Raw genomic sequence first — 24462 nt, 5'->3', positions numbered from 1 at the left:
AGAGACCCTGCCCTGGAAGGCTTTCTGTTACCTAGGCTGAGTGTCCACAGGTTCCTTAGTAGGCAAGAGCACAACATTTCCCTCCACTAGCAGTTTGACTGGTAAGGACAGAGACTGGCCCGCACCCAGCTAGAACAAGCAACGTGGCATGTCTAGCTTGTTCAGAAACTCCAGGCCAGAGGGGTGCACTGGAGCCTGGGGCCCCACTGGGGCCAGAGCTCACCTTCTGAGACTTTAACTCCTTGGTGAGCATCAGAACCTGCTGCTCCAAGGCCAGAACCTTTTCCTGGGCAGTTCGGGTTCGTGTGAGTCCTTCGGCAAAGAGTGGAAAGGTGGTGTTCTGGCGTTTGGCTTTCTGAATGAGATTGGCGGTCAGAGAGGATTTGGGTGTAGGCTTTGGAGAATCCGCTGGATCTTTCCCTGCTCAAAAGGAGGAACACAGAGGTTATGATCAGTGGCCTCAGTGGTCAAAATCGAACTTGCTGCAGAAGCACCTGCGGGGGGCTGGTAAAATGCAGATTGTGGGACCCTATTCCCAGAGCTTCTCATCAATAGGTCTGGGGTGGGGGGAGGGGGCTTGACAATTTGCATTTCTAAAACATTCCTAGGGGATGCTGCTGCATTCTGGTCCTGGATCACACTTTGAGAATGCTTGGGCTATATAAACATTATTTATACTGTACTGGCTGGGTCCTTCAGGCCGTCCTCTGACATGTGCCTCTCACCCACTCTCGGATCCCCGCCTGGCTGGGCTATCTCACACCACACCACTGCTGTGTGCCAGGGGCCAACTCAGGCACAAGCCCTGGCAGGATGTCTTGTTTCTTATTTCAAGATACCACCTCTACCCTCTGGGCGATTTTTGAAGTACAGAGATCTGTCCATAGACAGGAGTATGGAATATCTGTATTTGGCATTCTTGCCCCCGAGATGAAGTCAAAGTTGGATTCTTATTACAAGTTAAGTTAGGGAACATATTCCCCACAGTTGACTGCCTCCAGGCTGCAGAGTCCTATTTCCTCTAGAGCCACGGTCAGCAGCCAGAGGCCCACAGGCCAAATCCAGCCTACAACCTGCTTTTGTAAATAAAAAGTTATTGGAACATGGCCACATCCATTTATGCATTGTCTGTGCTGCTTTCACTCTACAAGGGCAGAGTTGGGTACTGGCAACAGAGACCAAATGCCCCACAATGTCTCCAACATTTAGTATCTAGCTCTTTATAGAAAACATCTGCCAACCACTGTTGAATTTCTTACTTTATTATTTTTTTTTTCTTAAATCAAATCCAACATCAGAGTTACTCACCTACCCCCGACGCCTTGTTCTTCCCTGCCCCAAGCCTATACTTTAGGGATCTGCCATCAGCTTGCATCCAGGGACATTTTAAAAGCCCCTGAAAAGGACCTTTAAAAGACCTTGAAAATCTTGTCTATGTGGTACATACACACCATGCCCATTATGAGGCACCAGCAGAAGAAATTTCTCTCAGCCCTCTGAGAAAGGCTCTGCTTCTTAGAAAATACGTGTTTATTCTGTGGGCACTGAAAATAATCTAACACTTGCATTTCCCTCTTTGCCTTGGCTACTGAGAAGCTCAGAGCCTCATCTGCTGCTCACTCATAGCTATTCTATAGGATCTTATCTTGGTCTTATCTAAATTTCCTAACCCAGATTACTCACTTACTTTCCCCTGATACATAGTTTAATAAGCTATCCCCAATCCTTTTGGGACTAGGGTGTTAAAAATAAGGACATGGTATGGGATCCCAGGTGAGGGGATAGGTAGGGCTTTGAGGATGAGTCAAATAATTTAGCATGTTTCTTCTAGGGTCAGCCAAACCATCTCGAATGGAGAAGAAATGAGTAGGAATTAGAACCTGCCTGGCCTTGCTGAATACAAGAACAGAATGGTTTTGTTCTAGACTTAAAAGAAATCCGGCTGTGCTGGGTACAAACCCAATTGCAGAGGTCAAAGGACAGCAAGGCTTCTTTCTTTCTCTTTCATGCGTGGGGTATAGAAGAGCAGAGAGGCTCCCTACAGCCCTGCTGCCCTCTGATAACACTACTCTCCACTGACTCTGAGGGCAGGCAAGGTAGGGATCACGGCACCCATTTCATAGTTTGAGAAGATAAGGCCTAAGAGAGTGGTCTCCGTCAGTGCTGTAGGATTTCACGGGTGTGCTACAGGGCTAGCTGGGAGGGGAAGATGATAGGAGGAGCTGAGGGGAGCCCAGACCCCATTCCCCTGCCTCAAGTCTGCTTTGATCTGCACTGTATATTAGATTTTATATATGGGAATCAAGGTGTCATGGCAATAAAAACATAGTGTGAAAAATCACTCTTTTAGAAAATGAGACTTTTCTAAAGCCTCAGCCTGAACTCTAGTTCCTAGTACTGCACAAGTAGTACGGTCATGAGAGAGTCACTCCCACTTTTCTGTCCTTGGTCCTCTGATTTAGTAAATGAGAACAACGGAAGCTACCGCTCAGGTTGCTGGAAGGGTCAAAGAGGTTAAAGCAGGTGAAGCGCTTGGTACCCATAAGAGAAACTTGAAAAGATTCTGTTCGGTGACAGGAGCCAGTCCTAAAGGACCAGACACTGCAGAGTCCATCTATATGAACTATCCAGAACAGGCAAATCTGCAGAGACAGAGAGCTGAACAGCGGCTGCTAGAGCTGGAGGGATGCGAGGTTTCTTTTGGGGACAATAAGCATGTTCTAGAGTTGATTGTGGTGAATTGTAGACTTCAAAGGGGTGAATTGTTTGGTATGTAAATTAAATTTTAATGAAACTGTTACCAAAGGGAAAAAAGTGCTTAAGGTAGCCTCAGCATAAAGGAGCGGCTACTGGTTCCAAATAGCAGTGCTGGTTCCATTAGCCCTGGTTCCCGGGATACTGAACCCCTCATGCACTGTTCATTGCGATACGCGGGCACTGCTCCAAAGGGATGCTCTTTCTGGAGCCACTTCTATATAGCCCAGGGGTCCTCACGGCTAGAAGACCCCACAGTGCTGCCTCAGCCAGTTTTCTTCCAACTGTTTCTAGATTACAGAATATCCTAAGGGCACCCATCCCAATTTCCTTAAAAAAAAAAAAAAAGGCCGATCCCTCCCCCTGAAGGTGTGGGCCGCTCACATTCTGTGAAATAGTAAAGTGCTATGGAACAGCTGGATGGACAACTAAAGGTCACTTGTTCTGCTGCTTCAGGCAGATCTGATTTTAATCACCCCAGGGAGGCATTTTTATATCCTTTCCTTATAAATAAAAAAAAAAACCAGTACGAAAGAAAAAGTGAAAGACATTTTCTTTTACTACTTCAGGAAGTAGTAGTAAAAGAAATTGCTAAGAGCAATTTTTGGGAAGATGAGAAAGAATTCCTGGAGACGGATGGTGGTGAGGGTTGAATACCACCGTGAATGTGCTTCATGCCACTGAACTGTGCACTTATAACTGGTTAAAGTGGTATATTTCATGTGTATTTTACCAGAGTAATATTAATTTAAAAAAAAAAAAAAAGGAGTCACTGCTGCTAGACCCATGGAAACGAGGAGGAGTGACCTGGAGAATTTCATGTTCAACACAAAAGGCACTGGGGAGGATACAGAGGGCACCTGCTTGGTCTCTGACGACAGCCCAAACCTGAGCTCACCTGGGGTGCCTGGGTTGGAGGGTAAGGGCTGCTCGGCCCTCTGAGGTTCCACACTCCCGGGAGGATCTTCTCCTGGAGGTCCGTGGCCTATTCCTTGGGCCTGCCTGTTGCCCCGAATATTGTACATTGTGTTTCTGAAAGGAAAACGGGAGCCTGAGGCGGCCATCCTGCCCCTCTACTGTCTCTCCGCTCTCCCTGCTGCCCCTGCTAGAGCCACCTCCTTCACCATAGTCATGCCCCAAGCAGAGCGGTCGGCTGGACTCCAGGCAGCCTGGAGGTGCATCCCACCGGGGCCACTCCCCAAGCCCTCGCCCTCACCTTTTCATTTTCTCATCATGCTTATGGCCATCCACACACGATATTGCTAATAAACAATACAGGCTTGATTCCCCTGCCCCCAGCCACATTGCTGGAATATAAGTTCCTTTTTTTTTTTTTTTTAAAGATTTTATTTATTTATTTGACAGAGAGAGAGAGAAAATGTGCACAAGCACACACAAGCAGGCGGGATGGCAGGCAGAAGGAGAGGGAGAAGCAGGCTCTCATCTGAACAGGGAGCCCGAAGAGGGGCTTGATCCCAGGACCTTGAGCCAAAGGCGGATGGTGGACGCTTAACTGACCGAGCTGCCCAGGCCAGAGAGTAAGTTCTAGTGAGTACAGGGATGTCTGCCCGTTTTGTTCACTCAAACACTCCAATGCCTAGCACGGTGCCAGCAACACTGAGGGCACTTATGGTATATGCACTGAATGAATGCTAGACTTGCCAAATCAACTGTCCTGAAACCTTCATCTGGTTTTATAACTACTTGGCTCAAAAATCATCGGTGCCTTCCTGCTTCTGCTGAGGAAAGCTTCAAGCCCCTCCTGGATCCTTCTTCCCTTGTTTTCTTTGCCCATTCAGATCTGTTCTCTTGGAAGCCTTCACTAATCATCTCATGGCCTCCAAGGAACTTACTGCTCTCTGTCCATGGGCTACCCTTTGACCCGGTTCTTGTCTAGGCTGAATAACGGTGTCATTTCTCCAAGAGCTGGGCACCAACCAGCCTGCATGCCTGTTGGCCCCTGGTGCTGGGCGCACATGCCCGGACTGCAGGCTCTGTGCAAGCTGGGTTTTTAGGAAGGAACTAGGTGGCACCAAAGCCTGGCTGAGGTGTGAGAGAAATTCATAATGAGTCAGATGAGAAGACAGTTTAACTGAGTTTATTTTCCATTTGCAAAGAGATAAAAGTAGATATATTCCAAAATTAATAATGAGGAAGAGAAGATAAATAAAGGAGTTCACTAGGTCAGTGTTTTTCCAACTGGAGGTTGTGAACCATTGGTAGACTGTAAAATCAGTTTAGTATCATGACTAGAACATATTTTATTATTTTAAGATTTGAGAGAGAGAGAGAGAGCACACAAGCAGGAGAGGCAGAGGGAGAGAGAATCTCAAGCAGATTCCATGCAGAGCATGGAGCTCAACATGGGGCTCAATTTTAGGATTCTGAGATCACGGCTGGGGCTGAAACCAAGAGTCAGATGCTTAACTGACTATGCCAATCAGGTGCCCTGTGACCAGCATTTAAAATATGGAATGGATGCACCAAAAAGCACAACATATCTAGGAATAAACCTAAACAAAGAGGCAAAGGATCTGTACTGTAAAAACTATAGAACACTCATGAAAGAAATTAAGGAAGACACAGAGAGATGAAAAAACATTCCATGCTCAAGGATTGGAAGAACAAATATTGTTAAAACATCCATGCTACCCTGAGCAATCTACATATTCAATGAAATCCCTACAAAATACCATCAACATTTTTCACAGAGCTGGAACAAATAATTCTAAAATTTGTATGGAACCAGAAAAGACCCCCAAATAGACAGAGGAATGTTGAAAAAGAAAACTAAAGCTGGTGGCATCACAATTCCAGACTTCAAGCTCTATTACAAAGCTGTCATCATCAAGACAGTATGGTACTAGCACAATCCATAGATCAATGGAACAGAATAGAGAGCCCAGAAACGGACCCTCAACTCTATGGTCAACTAATTTTCAATGAAGCGGGACAGAACATCCAATGGAAAAAAGACAGTCTCTTCAACAAATGGTGCTGGGAAGATTGGACAGCCACATGCAGAAGAATGAAACTGGACCATTCTGTTACACCACACACAAAAATAGACTCAAAATGGAATAAAGACCTTAGTGTGAGACAGGATTCCATCAAAATTCTTAAGAACACAGGCAGCAACCTCTGTGACCTTGGCCACAGAAACTTCTTGCTAGACATGTCTCCAAAGGCAAGAGAAAGAAAAGCAAAAATTAACTATTGGGACATCATCAAGATAAGAAGTTTCTGCACAACAAAGGAAACAGTCAGTAAAACTAAAAGATAACCTACAGAATGAGAGAAGATATTTATCAGATAAGGGCTAGTATTCAAGATCTATAAAGAACTTATCAAACTCAACATCCAAAACACAAACAATCCAGGCAAGAAATGGGCAGAAGACATGAACAGACACTTGTCCAAAGAAGATATACAAATGGTCAACAGACACAGGAAAAAATGCTCCACATCACTTGGCATCAGGGAAATACAAATCAAAACCACAATGAAATACCACCTCACAGCAGTCAGAATGGCTAAAATTAACAAGATAGGAAACAACAAATGTTGGCAAGGATGTGGAGAAAGGTGAACCCTCTTACACTGTTGGTGGAAATGCAAGTTAATGCAGCCACTCTGGAAAGCAGTATGGAGGTTCCTCAAGAAACTAAAAATGGAGGGGTGCCTGGGTGGTTCAGTCGTTAAGCGCCTGCCTTCAGCTCAGGTCATGATCCCAGGGTCCTGGGATCAAGTCCCGCATCAGGTTCCCTGCTCTGTGGGGAACCTGCTTCTCCCTCTCCCACTCCCTTTGCTGTGTTCCCTCTCTCGCTGTGTCTCTCTCTGTAAAATAAATAAATAAAATCTTTTAAAAAAAAGGAAGCTAAAAATGGAGGTACCCCACGACCTAGCAATTGCATTACTAGGTATCTACCCCAAATATACAAATGTATTGATCCAAAGGTGCACCTGCACCCCAATGTTTAAGCAGCAATGTCCACAATGGCCAAATTGTGGAAAGAGGCAAGATGTCCTTCAACAGATGAATCGATAAAGAAGATGTGGTGTATATGTACAATGGAGTATCACTCAGCCATCAGAAAGGATAAATACTTACCATTTACACTGACGTGGATGGAACTGGAGGGTATTAGACTTAGAAAAGAAGTCAGCAGAGAAAGACAATTATCATCTGGTTTCACACAGGTGTGGAATATAAGAAACAGTGCAGAAGATCTTAGGGGGAGGGAGGGAAAACTGAATGTGAAGTCATCAGAGAGGGAGAAAAACCATGAGAGACTCTTTTAACTATTGGAAACAAACTGAGGGTCGCTGGAGGGGAGGTGGGTAGGATAGGGTGATGGGCATTAAGGAGGGCACATGATGTGATGAGCACTGGGTGTTGTATGCAACTGGTGAATTACTGAACACTACATCTGAAACTAATGATGTACTGTATGTTGGCTAATTGAATTTAAATTTAAAAAATATGGAATGGAAAATATCAGAATGGATCCCACTCAGAATGGAGCTAATATTTTGTAAATTACATATATGTGTACTAACTGAACTATAAAATAAAATGTATTTCTTACTGTGATGGTGGTCAATGGTTTGAAAAACAATGAAATAAATGCAGAGGTCATTCACTTAAAAGGCAGCAATAGTGTGGCGCCTGGGTGGCTAAGTTGGTTAAGTGTCTGTATTCAGCTCAGGTCATGATCCCAGGGTGCTGCAATCAAGTCTGGAGTTGGGCTCCCCGCTCAGCGGGGAGTCTTCTTCTTCCCCTCCCTCTGTCCCTCCCCCAACCTTGTGCTTTCTTAAAAAAAAGAAAAAAGAAGAGGGCGCCTGGGTGGCTCAGTGGGTTAAGCCGCTGCCTTCGGCTCAGGTCATGATCTCAGGGTCCTGGGATCGAGTCCCACATCGGGCTCTCTGCTCAGCAGGAAGCCTGCTTCCTCCTCTCTCTCTCTCTCTGCCTGCTTGTGATCTCTCTCTGTCAAATAAATAAATAAAACCTTTAAAAAAAAAAAAAAGAAAAAAGAAGAGGACGTGAAGAAGGTCTGTAGATCTGCGATGGGAGTCCTGGCTTCGTTGTATCATCCCTCTGTGCAAGGTACACTTCTAGCAATACGGTGGACAGATTACCCTGAAAAACCCTTATTCACAGACACCTAGATGCTAGAGAAATACCAAACATGTTTCAAAAATACTGAGCTGAATTCCCAGGAAAGGAAGGGAAATTCTTGGGGACATGAAAAGATGAACTTCAAGTGGGAAGGTGAATGTGCAGATCAGACTACTCCTCAGCAAATATTCACCCCTTTCCCACCACCTCCTTAGGAGCAGAGTACTTCCTCTCTGGGCTTGGGCATGGCCATGGGATTTGCTTGTTCAAAGGGATGTTAGCAGAAGTGATGTAAACATAGGCTTAAAATGTCCTTGTTTACAGAGCATGGCCTCTTGAAGAACATGGCTCAGGCAGCTGCTGGTCCAGGGAAGATGAGGAACACAAGGAGAAGACCTAGATCTTTTTTTAATTAAAAAAATATATATATTACGGGGGGGTGGGAGGTTGGGGTACCAGGTGGTGGGTATTATAGAGGGCATGGCTTGCATGGAGCACTGGGTGTGGTGAAAAAATAATGAATAATGTTTTTCTGAAAATAAATAAATTGGAAAAATATATATATATATTATTTATTTATTTGGCAGACAGAGATCACAAGTGGGCAGGGGGGCAGGCAGAGAGAGAGAGGAGGGAAGCAGGCTCCTTGCTGAGCAGAGAGCCGATGCAGGTCTCGATCCCAGGACCCTGGGACCATGACCTGAGCCAAAGGCAGAGGCTTAACCCATGGAGCCACCCAGGCGCCCCATCAGCAGATCTAAATCTTACCAACAGTTTGGAGTCAAGACCAGGTGTACCTAGCCTATATCAGCTGAATCCAGATATGTAAGAAATAAAGATGCTTATCATACGACACTGAATTCTGAAATTTGTGTCTGTGGGATTATTGTTGTGAAAGTTGAATGAGGACATGAGTTTGTTTTGGGGTCAACTGTGTCTTTTTTTTTTTTAATTGAGATACAACTAACACAGAACATACATATGTTCTGTGTACAACATATTTATTCAACATAGTGTGAAACAATCACCACACTACATCTAGTTAATAGCCATCACCACACACAGCTACAAGATGGTGTGTGTGTGTGTGACCACAGATCAACTGTTGATATCATAGACCTAGAACATTGGCTGCAAGAGAGGAAAGAAAGCAAAGTTTTGAACCCATATAAACTGCAGCGTTGAAACAGAAATTCTCACAAACAGCTGGGAGTCCTGTGAAGAAGTAAATTAGGAAAAGACTCAGGCCTGCTGCCAAAATCAACACAAGGAAATTCTAGGTGAAAGTTCCAGGTTCTTGTGCTATTTTTATTTGGTTTTGGTATCAGGATAATATTGGCCAGGCACCTGGGTGACTCTGTTGGTTAAGGGTCTGCCTTTGGCTCAGGTCATTACCCTAAGTCTGGAAAGCCCGGCAGTGTGGGGGAGTGGTCATAAAGACTTGCTCTGGAAAGATAACCTTGGGCAGCCATCTATCGTCCCTGAGCCAGGGTTTCCTGATCTGGAGTGGGGATGAGGAACATGTGCACAACAGACAGCGACTGGGTCCTTCCACTGGCCAAGCACTAAGCTGACACTAGTCATTCAACTCACTCAATCCTCACAAGGGTCCAGTGAAGTGAGTAGCAGTGTCACATCCACTGTCCAGAGAGGAGAATGGAGATTCAGAAAAGATAAGTACTGAAGCCACAGAGCTAGTGAGTGGGGGGACTGAGCATCAGACCCGGATGTCTGACTCCATACCCTAAGAACTTAACTGTTATGATACTGCCTCATAGATTTGTGCAGCCATCTCAGCGACGGTGCAAGGAACCTAGCACAGAGCTCTAGAAGCACTCTTACTCCCTTCCCCGGAGTATGACCCCAGCTCATGGCAGAGCCCACAGCAAACTCTAAGACCAGCCAGTGCCCAGGGTGCAGGAGACAAGGGCAATCCCAATCGTACTGGGGCTGTTAGCAGCAGCCCATGGCAAGTAGCCCACTTCTTGCACCTTTTCCTCACATTTTCTGTGGGTTATTACAAATGTCAGGAGGGAAGTAACGAACTGATCCTCTGAAACTTCCTTCCTTTCTGTCTCTGCATGTTCTCTCTTCCACTTCTGTTTGTGGCCTTCATTGCACAGACCTGGCTTAAGCTTGGTGAGACTACACTGGATACAACCTGGATGGGTGTATCTCAGCCCCTTCTGCCCCACAGCGGGCTCCCAATGTACCCAGTTCTCTCCAGTTCCCACTGAGGGAAGATCCCCTGCAGGGCACCTTCCTTATCCACTCACCCTGGGAGCTTACCCATGCCTGACACCCCCAAGTCTCTCTCCCCAGCTCAGATTACTCTCCTGAGTTCTGGGCCCCTCCATCCAAATGGCTCACAGGGGCAGTCCTACCTCCAGCCAGCAGGCCCTGGAGGACACTCACTGTCTTTCCCTAAAACCTTCTTCTCTCCTGCAAGCATCACCACCTTCCTAGCTACTGGAAGGACTTCAAACACCGAAGTTAACAGGGAAATGCTCTGAGTCACGGAGAGCCAGGAATCTCTAATCCAAGTCCAGGGAACAATGTAGGCTGCTTCCTAAGAGGTCCCAGTCTATCTGAAGTCCACAGAAAATAAGCACCTCAACAGGCTCAGTATTGGGTACCATCTAAATTCCCAAGAGCTTCCTATTCTTCAGTTAGATTAACAATAGTAGCAGCAGGGGTACCTGGGTGGCTCAGTGGGTTAAAGCCTCTGCCTTCTGCTCAGGGTCCTGGGATCGAGCCCCGCATCAGACTCTCTGCTCCGCAGGGAGCCTGTTTCCTCCTCTCTCTCTGCCTGCCTCTCTGCCTACTTGTGATCTCTGTCTGTCAAATAAATAAATAAAATCTTAAAAAAAAAAAACAATAGCAGCAGTAGCAGTAGACAATATTTATAGCAGTAGACAATAAAAAAAAACAGTAGCAGCAGACAATATTTATAAAGTACTTATCATGGCTAAGCACAGTCCTAAAGCACTTTGCATGCATTGGCCCATTTAACTCCCACACTAATTGTGTAGGGCAGGCACTGTTGTATTTACTTCTCTAACAATTTAAGTGAGGCACAGAGAAATCAAACAAGTTGCCATGGGCAGCGCCTGGTGATATGAATCCAGGCAGTCTGTCTCCAAAGCTCAGGCCATAACTGCTATCTTCTTATGAACTATTTAAAACAAATCCTACTTGTGGGAAATTGTATAAATAATGAATAACAAATGAAAAAGTAGCTGAGATATGATAGACATATAGTAAGTTACACATTTTACAAGTGAATTTAATAAAAGAAAAACAAAACTAGAGGCATCACAATTCCAGGTTTCAAGTTATATTATAAGGTGGTAGTAATTAAAATAGTATGATACTGGCAAAAAAATTAGACACATAGATCAATGGAACAGAATAGAAAACCAGAAATAAACAGACAATCATATGGTCAATTAATCTTGACAAAAGAGGAATGAATAAGCAATGGGAAAAAGACAGTCTCTTCAACAAATAGTGTTGGGGAAACTGGACAGGTACATGCCAAAGAGAGAAACTGGATCACTGGGTTAAAGAGTAAATGTGAGACTCTAAACCATAAAATCCTTGAAGAGAGCACAGCAATAATTTCTCTTACATTGGCTGAAGCAACACTTTTCTAGCTATGTCTCTTGAGGCAAGGGAAACAAAGCAAAAATAAACTATTGGGACTACATCAAGAAGAAAAGCTTCTGCACAGCAAAGGAAATAATCAACAAAACTAAAAGGCAACCTACTGAATGGGAGAAGCTATTTGCAAATGACATATCTGATAAAGGATTAGTATCATAATATATAAAGAACTGATACCATTCAACACCCCAAAACCAAATAATCCTATTAAAAATAGCAGAAGACACGAATAGATATTCTTCAAAAAAGACATCCAGATGACCAATAGACACATGAAAAAATGCTCAACATCACTCATCATCAGGGAAACACAAATTGAAACTATAATGAGATATCAACTCATAATCTATCAGAATGGCTAAAATTAACAATACAGGAAACAACAAGTGTTGATGAGGATGTGGAGAAAATGGAACCCTCCTGCACCATTGGTGGGAATGTGATCTGATGTAGACACTCTGGAAAACAGTAATGAGGTTCCCAGAAAAATAAAAAAATAGAACTACCCTATAATCTAGTAATTGCGCTACTGGGTATATGCCCCCCAAAATACAAAAACTCTACCTCAAAGGAAACCATGCACCTCTATGTTTATTGTAGCATTATTTACAATAGCCAAATTGTTGAAGCAGCCCAAGTGTCCATCCACTGACAGATGAATGGATTAAGAAGATGTGGTATATATACATAAAAGAATGAAATCTTGCCATTTGCAACAACATGGATGGAACTAGAGAATATAATGCTAAGTGAAATAAGTCATCAGAGAAAGACAAATACCATATGATCTCACTTGTACATGGAATTTAAGGAACAAAACAAATGAGCAAAAGAAAAAAGAGAGAGAGAGAGAGAAGAGGGACAAACCGAGAAACGACTGTTAACTTCGGAGAACAAACTGGTGGTTGCCAGAGGGTTGCTGGGTGGCAGGATGGGTGAAATACGTGATGAAGATTGGAAAAATAAAACTTCTATAAAATTTTTTTTAGAAAGTGGGTTGCATACAGTCACTCTGGGAAAAAAAGTGAATAATCTGATGCATTTCCTATATGAAGACACTTTTGATGTTATCATCATGTTACGTTCAGTAGGATCTCAGTTAGGCATGCAGGTATACAGAAAATGCAGAGGAATGAGATATACCAAAGGCTAAGAATGCTGTCTGGGTGATAGGATCATGGGTAATTGAAAATTATACCTTTCGAGATGTTTCTAATTTCCTACAAAGAGTACACACTACTCTGGGGCGCCTGGGTGGCTCGGTCAGATATGCATCTGCCTTTGGCTCAGGTCATGATCCTAGAGTCCCAGGATTAAGTCCCGCCTTGGGCTCCCTGCTCAGCAGGGAGTGTGCTTCTCCCTCTGCCCTTCACCCCACTCTCTCTCGCACTCAAATAAATAAAATCTTAGAAAAATATATGCACTACTTTAAAAAACCAGAACAACAAATGTAGTATTTTAAAGTAATAATGTGTTGAATTAAAAATGAAGCCCCTAACCCTTTCCCCAGGCCCACCTCCTTGCAGGGATCACACCAGATCATTTTAAGCTCCAAAGAAGGGGCTGTGTGCAGCTTGGCCAGCCCCTCCGTTCCACCGCACTTACTGTATTTCAGTTCCAAGATGCTTGAGGGAAATGTTCTGAAGGGCCAAGGGCATGGCAGGTGCGGGCTGCAAGGCAGCCTCCACACCCACAAGCCCGGGGGGCGTTTGCACAGGGCACAGGAATTCCTCCAGTTCCTCTTCCTCTTGCTCTGGGGAACGAAGCAAAGGGCAGTCATCCACTTGGTTCACTGTATTTGGACATAATAGACAGAGGTGCGATGGGCTCCCTCCCGCCCGAGCAAGCCTTCCTTGTAGGTAAAGAGCAGCCAAAGAGGCAGGCTTTTCATCAAATGTTCTCCCAGGAAAAGGAAGCATCTTGCTGAGAAAGTCTTCCTGAAAACCCCGTTAAAATATGCGGAACTGCAGATACTTCTACCTCTGAGAATCCATCCTAAAAAAGTGAGCTGACATGCAGACAAAGCTTTATGAGCCAAGTGGTTCATCCTGGCCCTGCCTGGCTTCAAACTGGAAATAACTCCCTCAGACTGGAAGTAAAGACTTGGGGAGAGGTAAAATAAATCACGATGCCTTCAGAAAACAGATTATTACTCAGCCATTTAAAAGGACGCTAATGAAGAATGCTTAAGAACACAAGGACTAGGCATGGGATATATCTATATCTACATCTGTATATCTATATCTATATCTATATATAAAAATATAAACTGAGGTTATAGCAAGATCTTAATTGTATAAAAGAAGTCTCACAGAAATGCACTCTGTGTATGAACAGAGGTCAGAGTGCATGGTGGGATCAGAAGCAGGATGTCCTCATTATTGCTTTGTATTTTTTCCCAAACTGCCTACAGTAAACCTGGGTTATTTTTTATAAGCAGAAAAATAATACATATTCATCAAAAGTAGAAGTTTATAAGGAGATTTTATAGCATCGAGGGTTTAAGGTCACAATGTGGAGTACCAAAAAGCAAAGCAGGCCATTTGTATTAGATGATCTGAAATATTTTTAAATACAAGTCAGGCTGGCGTGGGGGGTCATAATGTAATGTGGATACCGGCTGTCTCTGGGTGCTGGGATTATGGGTACTTTTTCTTCTACTTCTCTAGGTTTTATAAATCTGCTTAAACAATGATTCTTATACAGTGAGTGCTTCAAAACATTTAATGTTAAGGAACACTTCAAGGCTAAGGAAACATATTTGATGTGTAAGAGAGAGGAGGTGAAATAGTTAGAAGCTGGTTTTGAGTGTTATAAAAAGCAGAAGAGAATTAAGGCCACTGATCAGATGGCAGGATCTGGATCAGGCGGCTCCGGAGATGTTGAGGGCAGCTGACACCTTCCATTCGAGCCCTCTTCTTAAGGAGGTGAAAAATGTAGGGGAAGTGGAAATTTTATTTTTGCACTCCATTGGCAAACAGGGTGTGGGAGCAAAAACATTAAATACAATGGTAGGGGCCAGCGGAGCTATTTAATCTACTCACAAACACACTTTGCAATCAATATATTTCTTTCCTACTAGGCTCGCTCACATCCGGCAGACTGGCCAGTACTGGGCAAGGCCAAGTCATTCTCTTGAGCTCCTCTTTGGTTCACTCTCTCACCAAACACTTCTGGCATCTGTCCTGATGTTTCTGGGTGGAGCTGGAGAAAGTTTGATAACCAAAGGTGTAGGAGGCTTCTAGCTTAAGGAGCAGGGAGAAGTGCAGGCTTCAGGAAGACCAAGTGAGCGGAAGCTGGAGGGCAGGCCAGGCAAAGCATAGGAAAGTCCTGGGGGATTGAGACAGATTGCTTCACCTGAAGTCAGGGAAGACTTCCGGGAGGAAGGGCCTAGAGGGTTTTCTGGGTTTTGACCTGCCAAAGGAGTGAGGGAGGGTCTTTCTGGGTAAGTACAGGCAGCAGCAAAGGGTTCCAGACCCAGTGCTGGGAATGCTGGGAGGGACCAGAGAGGAGACAGGGCTAGGAAGGACAAATGGGCAGGGGAGTGCTAAGAGGGGATCTCATCTGGCTGGGCGCACAGGGTCTCCTGGGGGATTCAACAGAAGCCCCAAGGAAACTGGGCTCAGCTGTGGGGTTAGAAGACCTGAAGCCGGATCATGTTTCTGTTGGAAGGGTGCTGTGATCAGGCTGGAAATCATATATTCTCCTCTGGCCTCAGGTTCTATATGTTTAAAACAGGAAGGATACTCCCCACCCTGTCTCCTGCAGAGATAAAGTATATGAACATACTTAAAAACCATAAAGCCCCACTCTGTGGACTTACATCTTTCAAAAAGTTGTCTTTAATCCAGACCTTGAGCTGATTCAAAATAATTAAGGTCTTCTGGTTTATCAATACTTTGACCATCTTTATTCTCCCTCATTCAGCACAAAAACATGTCAATTTGTCTAAGATTTTAATGTCTTGGCAAGGACTTCCTCTAACTGCCAATATCTGTTTTAACTTCCACCTGTGGCTCTAAATGTCCTCTGAGGTCACACCAACTAGGCCTCGGTGGTAACTGTCACCACTGGTTGGACCTACCAGGGAGGAAACAGAGGCCCAGAAGGTTTGTTGTGGCCAGGGTCACATAGCCGGCAGCAGAGCCCCACACTCAAACACAGTTCCTTGCTTTTCCATTAAAACTATGTGGCTTGTCAGAGCAGGCTTTGTGACAGGCAGAGGGTTCCGAGAAGGGAGAGGCTGCACCCGAAGGCAGCAGCCTCCAGAGCAAGGTCTTCAAGGGATGGCTACGGTGGCAACGGCACAGTGAAGGTCAGCACTTCCTTCAAGAAACAGAACTGATGACCCAAGGCTCTGGTCTGGGTCATGCCCTCAGGGAGGAGAAATACTATCAGTGAGCAGACCACACAAGGAATTTTCGGCTGCATTTATTTGTAATTCTCCCTTTGCCTGAGCTGTAGGCACTGCTCTATCACCAGTAGGAAGTCACTGCCTAGTGAAAAGGGCCTGGGCCAGCAGGTCACATCCCCACTCAGCACTGGACATGGCCTTGCTTCATCAGCATAAGGAGAGGGTTGTGAGCCTGCAGACTAGGGTTCAAATTTCAGTGCTGATGCTTTCTTGCTCTGTGAACTTGAACACCTCCTTTGGCTTCTGTGGGCCTCAGTTTTGTCTTCTGTAAGATGAGAACAACACTACCATATAACATTGATGTGAGGACTGGATAACATGATGCGTTGTGTTAGAACAGAGTAAGTGGTATGCATATTTTTATGATAACATATACTTACAAGATTGCTATTTAGTGTAAATTGTGTCCTACTCTGGCAACATATAAATTATAAATTGCTTTGCCCTTGATCTTTCTCAGCTCTTGTGGAGACCAATGATTAGGTGAAGCATAAAATAAAGGTATAAACACTTAAAAACTGTAGAGAAGAGAACATGCCTTGCAGATTGCTCAACGGCAGTGAGAGGACACTTCTTACAAGATGAAATGTCCGTGACTCAAAGTCAGATGTGAGTCAGTTGGTTTTCACTGCCCTGGGAGCAGGCTCTGCTTCCTCCCAGGAAGGGTGGAGACTGGCAGTGGGGCAATCTGCTCCCGGCAGCTAATCCAGGGCCTCCCAGCTTGCTTACGAGTCTAGAAATGTCTTTTGGGAGGTGGGGGCTGGGGAAGGTTTTCCAAGGACCTGGTCGGGGAGGGTGAAGGCTTGCTGTGGTAGGAGAAAGGTTTTAGAAGACCATATCCCAGCTTCCTGCGTCTCCCACTTGTGTGCTTCTTGGACAGTGTCCTCCCCCCGGACATGTCTCCAGCAGGGGTTGGCCCAGGAGAGGACTGCTAAGTGCGCTAAACCACAGCCACAGAATTCAAGAGCTTCAAAAGGGTTCAGCACAGTAGAAGAACTTGTGGGATCCCAAAGCAATTTCAGTTCCAACTTTAGTTCCAGACATACAAGAATTCTGTTATCAGGGGGAGTGTCTTGTCGCTTCTAATCAGAGGCTGATCTCCAGCAACTGTGTTGAGTCAGGCTGCGGCTGTGCACTCAGCCAGGGTTGTTCCGCTCTCTGGCCGATGGGGACTGGACGGTGGAATGCAAGTACAGAAGCACAAAGAAACCCTTCTCCAAAGAAAGCCCTTAAAAGCATGAAACACCCAGCAGGCTCTTGGAGCAAATGACTGATAATTATTATTGACAATAAAAAAATAACTGTTATTTTAAGTGTAGTACTATACTGGTACACATATAACTACAACTTTATTAGGACAGCTACTATGCATTGAGCAATTACTACGTGCTGGCATGAGGCTAAGGGCTTTGCGTTCCCTTCCTCATTTAATTACAAAATCCAATGCGTTTGCTCACAAATATCTGATGTGCCAGCAGGGTACTCGGTACCAGGGACATAAGCGACAAAGACATAGGCCCCAGCCCCGAGGGCAGAGACTGACAAGGATGCTATAATGAGGGCACAACGTGCCAGGCCTTGTTAGAACCATGTGAACAAAGTGTTGAGGGCTCATACAGAGGCCAGCTGGCAAAGTGCTGGGAGGCTTCCAAGGGGAGGCTGGCAAGAGCAGGCGGTGACACTGGAGCGTGGCTGTAGAGAACAAGCAGGAATTTGCCAGGCAGACACGCTTCTGGTGCTGCCGAAGCTCACAGAGTGAGGCGGGCATTAGGGGAGCAGGCAGAGGTGAGGCAAGGGGGGACGAGCCCTGAGCACTGTGGTGAAAAGCTGGGCCAGGGACGTGGTGGGGGGCCATGCAAGGAGATGCGGCTCCAGCACTCATTTTACAAAGCCCACTCAGGCCACAGCAGGGAGGACGGGTCCAAGCTGGCAGGCCAGGACACAAGACGCAGGACAGGGGCGAGGAGGCTGCTGGGACTTTCCCGCTGGGAGCTGGGGCCTGCCCTCGGGCACCGGCAGTGAGCAAGAGCTGGTCTGGCACAGAGGCCGGAAGGCAGACATGGCCAGCTTGGTGACTGACCGGCTTGGCTCACTAAGACTGCCGAAGGGGCGAGGGTGGCACCCTGATCCGGGAGCCGCCGAGCAAGTGAAGCATCATTTAACAAGAGGAAGGAAGCTGGGGGAGCAGAGGGTCAAGGGCGGACGAGCTGGGTTGGGGACATTTAAAACAGCCCAGTACAGAGGTCTAGAGGTGCCTGCCCACAAGTCGGGCCCTCGTCTATCCGGCCGCCTGTCACCACGCTGCAGCGTGAAGCTGCGACAAGACTGCAAACTGTTCTGGAAGCAGCTGGGGGTGGTCTGTCCGGATTCTCAGCCTGCCTGCCAAATGGCCGCTGTGCCACGGCATGGGGCGTGGGGTGGGAGCGAGGAAGCTCCAGCACTCCTTGGCGCTGGGGATGTCCTAGGACTTGGAACCAAAAAACTTCCCTTGCGGGCCACGTGGGGGTGAAGGACTCTGCTGAGGGGAACACTCCGGCTAAAATCAGCCATCTGTCCAACCTGCGGCACAAACGCACGCCATGTCAGGAGCAGCACTGTTAACTGCGTTTTCTCACTAACCTTCCTCACGGCAGCCCTGTGCGAGGTTCATTTCTCCAGAATGTCCCATAACAGTCATCGAAATAAGAGCTGCCGTTTCCTGAACTTGTACAACGTGCCAGCCTTGCTCCAAGCACTCCAGGTGTATGGATTCATGTCATTCTCAGAATAATCCTGAGAAGCAGGCAGGACTTCTGAAGCTCATTTTATACGGAAAGAAATGGAAGCTCAGAAAGGCTAAGCCACTTCCTTAAGACCACATAGGCTTAGGATTTAAACACAGACATCCTGGCCTCAGAGCCCCATCCCTGTCCTCGAGGCTACGCTGTGTCTTGCCTGACCGTGACTCTTCCCCCTGGCTCTTGGCTGCTCTATCAGAGGCTCCTCCTGCTCACTCCCAACAGGAGCAAAGGGCTTGGTCCCCACGAGTCCTGGGGGTATGGGCAGGAGGCAAACCCCCTGGGTACCTGGCTCGAGGCGCAAGGTGGGCCCGTTGGCAGCTGGAGTGGCGGGGGCGGCGGGGGGCGCGGGCGGGCTGCTGTGGAACTCCCAGCGCTTCGTCTGCAGCTGCTGCAGCCAGTACAGCATCACTTGCTTGGTGGCAGCCTAAGGAGCACAAGCGTTAATCAGTATGGCCCTGTGCCCTTGGCCTGGCACTGGCTCTGAGATGCGGAAAGATCGTGGGAGGCTTCATAATTCTCTCCCTCCCATAAAAAAAAAGTTGTCACGGCCAAGGGGTGCCCACCTCTGAAGCACCACCTGCTTTTTGGCCACAGAAGCAAAGGAGGCTCCGGCCCCAAACCCTGAGGTTCCTTAATCTTTCTCGGTCTCAGTTTCCTCATCTGTGCTATGGTGACGACGGCACTCCTGTCACAGGGCCGGTAGGAGGATGCAGTGAGGTCAGGAAGGTGAAGTGCCCAGCGCGGCAGCTGACACACTGCAGGAGTTCAGTGTGTGCTCACTAGATAAGGGCATTTGGAGGTGGTAAGAGACAGGGAGGGAGCTTTGAAGTTCTGGCCTGGGATGAGGGGGATCCTGGCACAACCACCATCTCCATGTGTGACATCACACTGTCTTAACCTACTGTGATATTGTGGTTAATAAGAAACATATATCTGGTCATTCAAATGCCCAAAAATAAATTTTGTTATGTATTTGATCTTTGTCCACGGTTTCTGGCTCACAGCTCCTAAATCCCTTAGAATTTCCTGGGATAAGGACGATCAGAAGGTGACTTTTGTTGTTTTAAGTAACTCTTGGAAAGCCCTTAGGTGACCTACTGATGGAAAGCTAGTCGCCAGGAGAACTGATCATGTGATTAGAGGCTTGGAACCTTCAGTCCCATCCCCTTCCTCCCAGGAGTGGAGAGGGGCTGGAGGCTGAATGGGAAAATGGTCAACGACTTAGTCCATCATGACTGTGTAATGAAGCCTCCCTAAAATCCCGAAGGACTAGGTTTGGAGAGCTTCTGGGCTGGTGAGCACAGAGATGTGGGGAGAGTGGCACATCTGGAGAGGGTGTGGTCATTCCTGCCCTTCCCCAGACCTTCCCCTGTGCATCTGCCTGTTGACTGGTATCCTTTCTCACACCCATTAATAAACTGGTGATGAAAGTAAGTAAGTGTTTCTCTGACTTCTGGGAGCTACTCTACCAAACTAATGGAACCTGAGGTCACTGGAGACTCCAATCTGCAGCCAGCTGTTAGACACAAAAGTAACAGTCTGGGGCTTGTGACTGGCCTCTGCAATGAGGTGTGGGCGAAGCCCTGTAGGACTGAGCCCTTAAGCTGTGGAATCTGAGGCTGTCTCTGGGTAGACAGTGTTAGAATTGAGTTGGAGGCACCTGGCTGTGTCAGTCAGTAGGGCATGCAACTCTTTTTTTTTTTTTTTTTAAAGATTTTATTTATTTATTTGACAGAGAGAGATCACAAGCAGGCAGAGAGGCAGGCAGAGAGAGAGGAGGAAGCAGGCTCCCTGCTGAGCAGAGAGCCCGATGCGGGTCTCGATCCCAGGACCCTGAGATCATGACCTGAGCCGAAGGCAGTGGCTTAACCACTGAGCCACCCAGGCACCCCAGGGCATGCAACTCTTGAGTTGTGAGTTGGGAGACCCAAACTGAGCATGGAGCCTACTTAGAGAGACAGAGAGAGAACTTCATGGTGTTGTGGTAGGAGTGGCAGTGGGGGAACCCTCCATGTGCCATGTTGGAATTGGGTCCAGGAATACTAAAAGACTGACTTTTTATGGAGTGGAAAGAATCCCTCCTCTGTTTCGGGGACACACCAAAATCATGGATATGACTGGGAACTGGAAGGCCATATGCACACAGTAACAACACAGTGGCACCCTCCAGGTACCCCAAACAAGGCAATGGTTGATGCTGGTCATTAATCTCCCAGCCCTGGATGATCCAAATACCTATATTTCCCATCTATTCCATAGTTGGATCCTTCAGGAAGGACCTGCCCTTCTACAGATGGAGAATTAAGGCCCTGAAGTTGTTCAGGCAGGTGGTGGCAGAGCTGGTCCCAGAACCGGGTCTCCCCCTTTAGGCCAGAGATTTGCTGTCATTTATGGCCAGGAGACTGTGGCTTCCCTAGAGAAGGCCTGGGATCAGTTGGGCCAAAGGAGCCAGGCAGCTCACTGGGAGTGGATGGTGAGCCTCACAGAGCTGCCTACAAGGCCATGTGAGAAGAGCAGCCTGCTATGGGCAACCAGGGCAGGCTCCCCATTCTAAGTGGTCCACAGATAAGGTGTACGAGGCCGGGGGCTCCATGAAAGAGGCCCTAGGCCTGTCAGGGAGGTACCAGATAAGATAAAATGATGCCCAGTCTTCTCTTTCTACATACTCTCCCTGAGAGACCTCAGCCCCTCCCAGGGCTTCACCATGACCTTGTGCGGCCAAGTTCCAGCCCATACCCAAATACCCCATTTTATTAATTCACTGGACAAGTGTACTACTATATGTGTCATGGTCGATCCTCTCGGAATTTAAGAGTCTACTGAGTGGGTGTCCTACAGCCTCCCATCCTGGGCTCCCTCTATCGTGACTGGCCCAACTGGACAGTCAGCTACCCAACTCCTCCCTTGTGTTCTTCCTCCCTCACATCCCTAGTCACCCCCATTGGTCACCCTCCCCCCCTCACAGCTCTAGCTCATTCTCTCCCGACCACCTCCTGATGGACTTCGTGACCAGCAGCATTGCCTTCTAAGGTTTTATCTACCCAACAGCCACAATAAGTCTTCTAAACATTCTAATCTCACAGAGTTTCCTTGCTTAAAGCTCTTTAACAATTTCCCACAGCCCACAGGACAAAGTCCAAGGTCCCAGGCCTAACTCACAAATGCTCTATGCTTGGGCCTCAGCTCTCCCACTCCATCTTTTGGGCCCCTCTGTAACCCAGGCTCCTGTGATTGGCCAGGACACTGTTTCCTGTCTTTGTTCATGGGGCTCTCATGGCCAGGAATACTCTCCCTCTTATCTATTCGTGGAAAACCAAACCCGTTTTTCAGACCTCAGATGTCATTTTCTTCTCTATGCTTCCCTCCTGGGTAGACTCTTCCACTCAGCAGAACCACACTTGGCTGGTACAGACTTATCAGAGCGTCTCTACAGAACATTTCACTGTTGTGTGCTAGTCAATCTCTTAATTCCCTCAGCAGACTGTAAGCTGTTTGAGAACCAGGGGGGCAGATCTGATTAGGCTCCATGCCCCAGGGCTTAGCACAGAACCAGGCACACACACGGATCAAGGGAACAGTAAAAGACAGGTGCTGGAGATCCAGTAGACAGCACTCAGCCTGTGTGGGAGGGGATGCATCCGTAAACCACATGACCTCCAAAATGCCTGCCTTCCCCGGCCTGGAATTCCAGGTTTGCCTTATTTTATCTGATTTCCCCAGCCTGGTCACCAGCCAGGCCCAGCCATTAAAGGGGAACTGAAACTACAGGCTATATCCAGGGGCTCAGCAGATGCCCAGTTAGCTGGAAGTGGGGGTGGAGAGGTGGGAAGACAGGGTGGGGCTGGGGAGGCTGTCTGCTGGCACAGTCTTCTCGGATGAATGCGAATCCCAAAACTCTGAACCCAGATTTGTCTTTCCACTCAAGTTCTGGGGCACCTCCTCTTGACATGCACATTATGACCATGGTTCTATCACCTTGTGGGGTCATTAAACAGGAATTTATTGAGCACCCACTAGGTGCTAGGCTGTATCTAGATGCTGGGATTAATTCAACAATTTGCAGGTGCCAGATGCTTACACACCTTGTTTTAAATCTCACAAACTACCTAGATTCTGAGAGGTTAAGTAGTTTGGACAGGGTGACACAGCTAGTAAGTAGCTGATGTAGAATTTGAATCCAAGCCTGTCTGTTTTTAAAGCACATGGCTCTCCCAGTTAAAGGTGAAAATAAAACAAAACCAACTGATGGTAAAACACGTTAAGACATGCCTCTATGAACATTCTAGGCTGATCCAAGAAACCCAAGTATTTTATCTCCTAGTTCCGCCAAAGTTTGCTAAGCATTCCGTCCCCTTGGCCAAAATAACAAGAAAAGTGATTCAGAATCTGGGCCATGAGAGGATTGCACAGCTCGTATCTTGGCTATATTTCAGCCCCAAGTAAGAAAGTTAAGGGTGACCAAAAAGTAAAAGTTTTGGTACAGTACTGAGAGGTGGAGAGACTCAGGGATTCCAAATGTGGGTTACACCATTCTGGAGATGCATGACCTCTGGCTGGTCACTTCATCTCTCCAAGACTCAGTTTCTCGATTCTAGTATGGGTACATCATCCCCACCTTTGTCGCCTTTGTCTGGGAACCCAGTGAGGAAATGGGTGTGACTCCGTTTTGGAATGCACTAATCCCTGGCCACCCAGGGTTCACTAGGGGAGATCAAGGTCTGGGATCCTTGTTCCAGTGAATTTACTGTGACCACTCACACGTGCCCGCCCGTGCCCTAGGAACTCACCCTGGCTGAAAACGGAAAAAACTGCCCCATTTACCTTCAGAGTAATAACCCGGCTAGGAGTCTTGATTTCAAAAGTCCCCTCCTCGGCGTCTGCCTTGCAGTCAAAGACCGCACTGGAGAGGTCGATGCTGTCCAAGGGATTGGCATCCTGCGCGGTCCGCGAATAATACAAGTGACATTTCTTCTCGTCGTAGAAGAACCAGCGGGATTTCCAGCCCCGGAGGGGCCCCTTGCCGCCAAATTTACTCAGATAGCCACAGAGTTTTTTGGGGGCCGCGTCCAAGGGACGGGCGCAGCCCTCCGACTCCTCCCGAGGCAGCACCTCGGGGCTCCTGGCCGAGCCGGCAGGCTCTTCGGAGCTGGGAGCGGAGGAGCAACACTCTGCGGGGTTCTCGTGGGCGCCCTCCATCGCCGCTGGAGACCGCCAGACCGATTGGAGGCCAGCAGCCAACTCGGGCCAAAACTCGGAGACTCTGGGGGTGCTTCCCAAGAAGGAGAAATCTGGGCGGGGGCGGAGCCAGTAGCGAACCGCCCCCAGGAGACGGCTGGAAAGCGGACCGGGGCGGTTCACCGCGCCTTTGACTGAAAGCCCAAGTGGGGCGGCTGGCCACACCCCGTCCGACCTCACGGCAGTCAGGCCACGCCTTCAACACGCCCCCTGCCAGCACCGCCCATTCCTCCTGTTTCCGGCTTTTACTGCACGCCTGTCAGCTGTCTTTAGTGAGGGAAGCTGCGACGCTAGAGGGGGCCCTCAGGTTGAAGGCGTGGTGTCACTGAGCTAGCTTAGGGGCAGAGAAGCGGGAAGAGACACCTGTCTCTGACTAAGCTGCCTCGATAGCTTGCGTAATAACTTAGAAGGATGGTCCTTCTTGCGCCTTCAGGGCTGTCTTTACCCCCAGGTGCAGGGAAGCTTACCACCGGACGGCGCATTCTCCAGCCATT

The 24462-nt window shown here is 47.3% G+C and overlaps 1 protein-coding gene across 3 annotated transcripts in view; it reads right to left on the bottom strand.

Moving 5' to 3' along the window:
- Positions 1-24102, bottom strand: part of TBC1D2 (TBC1 domain family member 2) — a 57863-nt gene extending 33761 nt beyond the window's left edge. For 2 of the 3 annotated variants that reach the window (XM_044265275.1, XM_044265276.1), the window contains exons 1-5: positions 23555-24102; positions 19019-19157; positions 13145-13292; positions 3653-3786; positions 224-420 (exon numbers count right to left, since the gene is read on the bottom strand). In XM_044265275.1, the coding sequence (XP_044121210.1) occupies positions 224-420; positions 3653-3786; positions 13145-13292; positions 19019-19157; positions 23555-23929 (993 nt within the window). In that variant the 5' untranslated portion in view covers positions 23930-24102. The remainder of the gene's footprint in view (positions 1-223; positions 421-3652; positions 3787-13144; positions 13293-19018; positions 19158-23554) is intronic. The other variant, XM_044265277.1, reaches the window with a different exon arrangement.
- Positions 24103-24462: the final 360 nt, after the last annotated feature.

The sequence above is a fragment of the Neovison vison genome, chromosome 9 (assembly GCF_020171115.1).
Source record: "Neovison vison isolate M4711 chromosome 9, ASM_NN_V1, whole genome shotgun sequence".
Classification (NCBI taxonomy): domain Eukaryota; kingdom Metazoa; phylum Chordata; class Mammalia; order Carnivora; family Mustelidae; genus Neogale; species Neogale vison.
The sequence above is the reverse complement of the archived record's forward strand: the minus strand, read 5'-3'. Positions and strand labels throughout refer to the sequence as shown.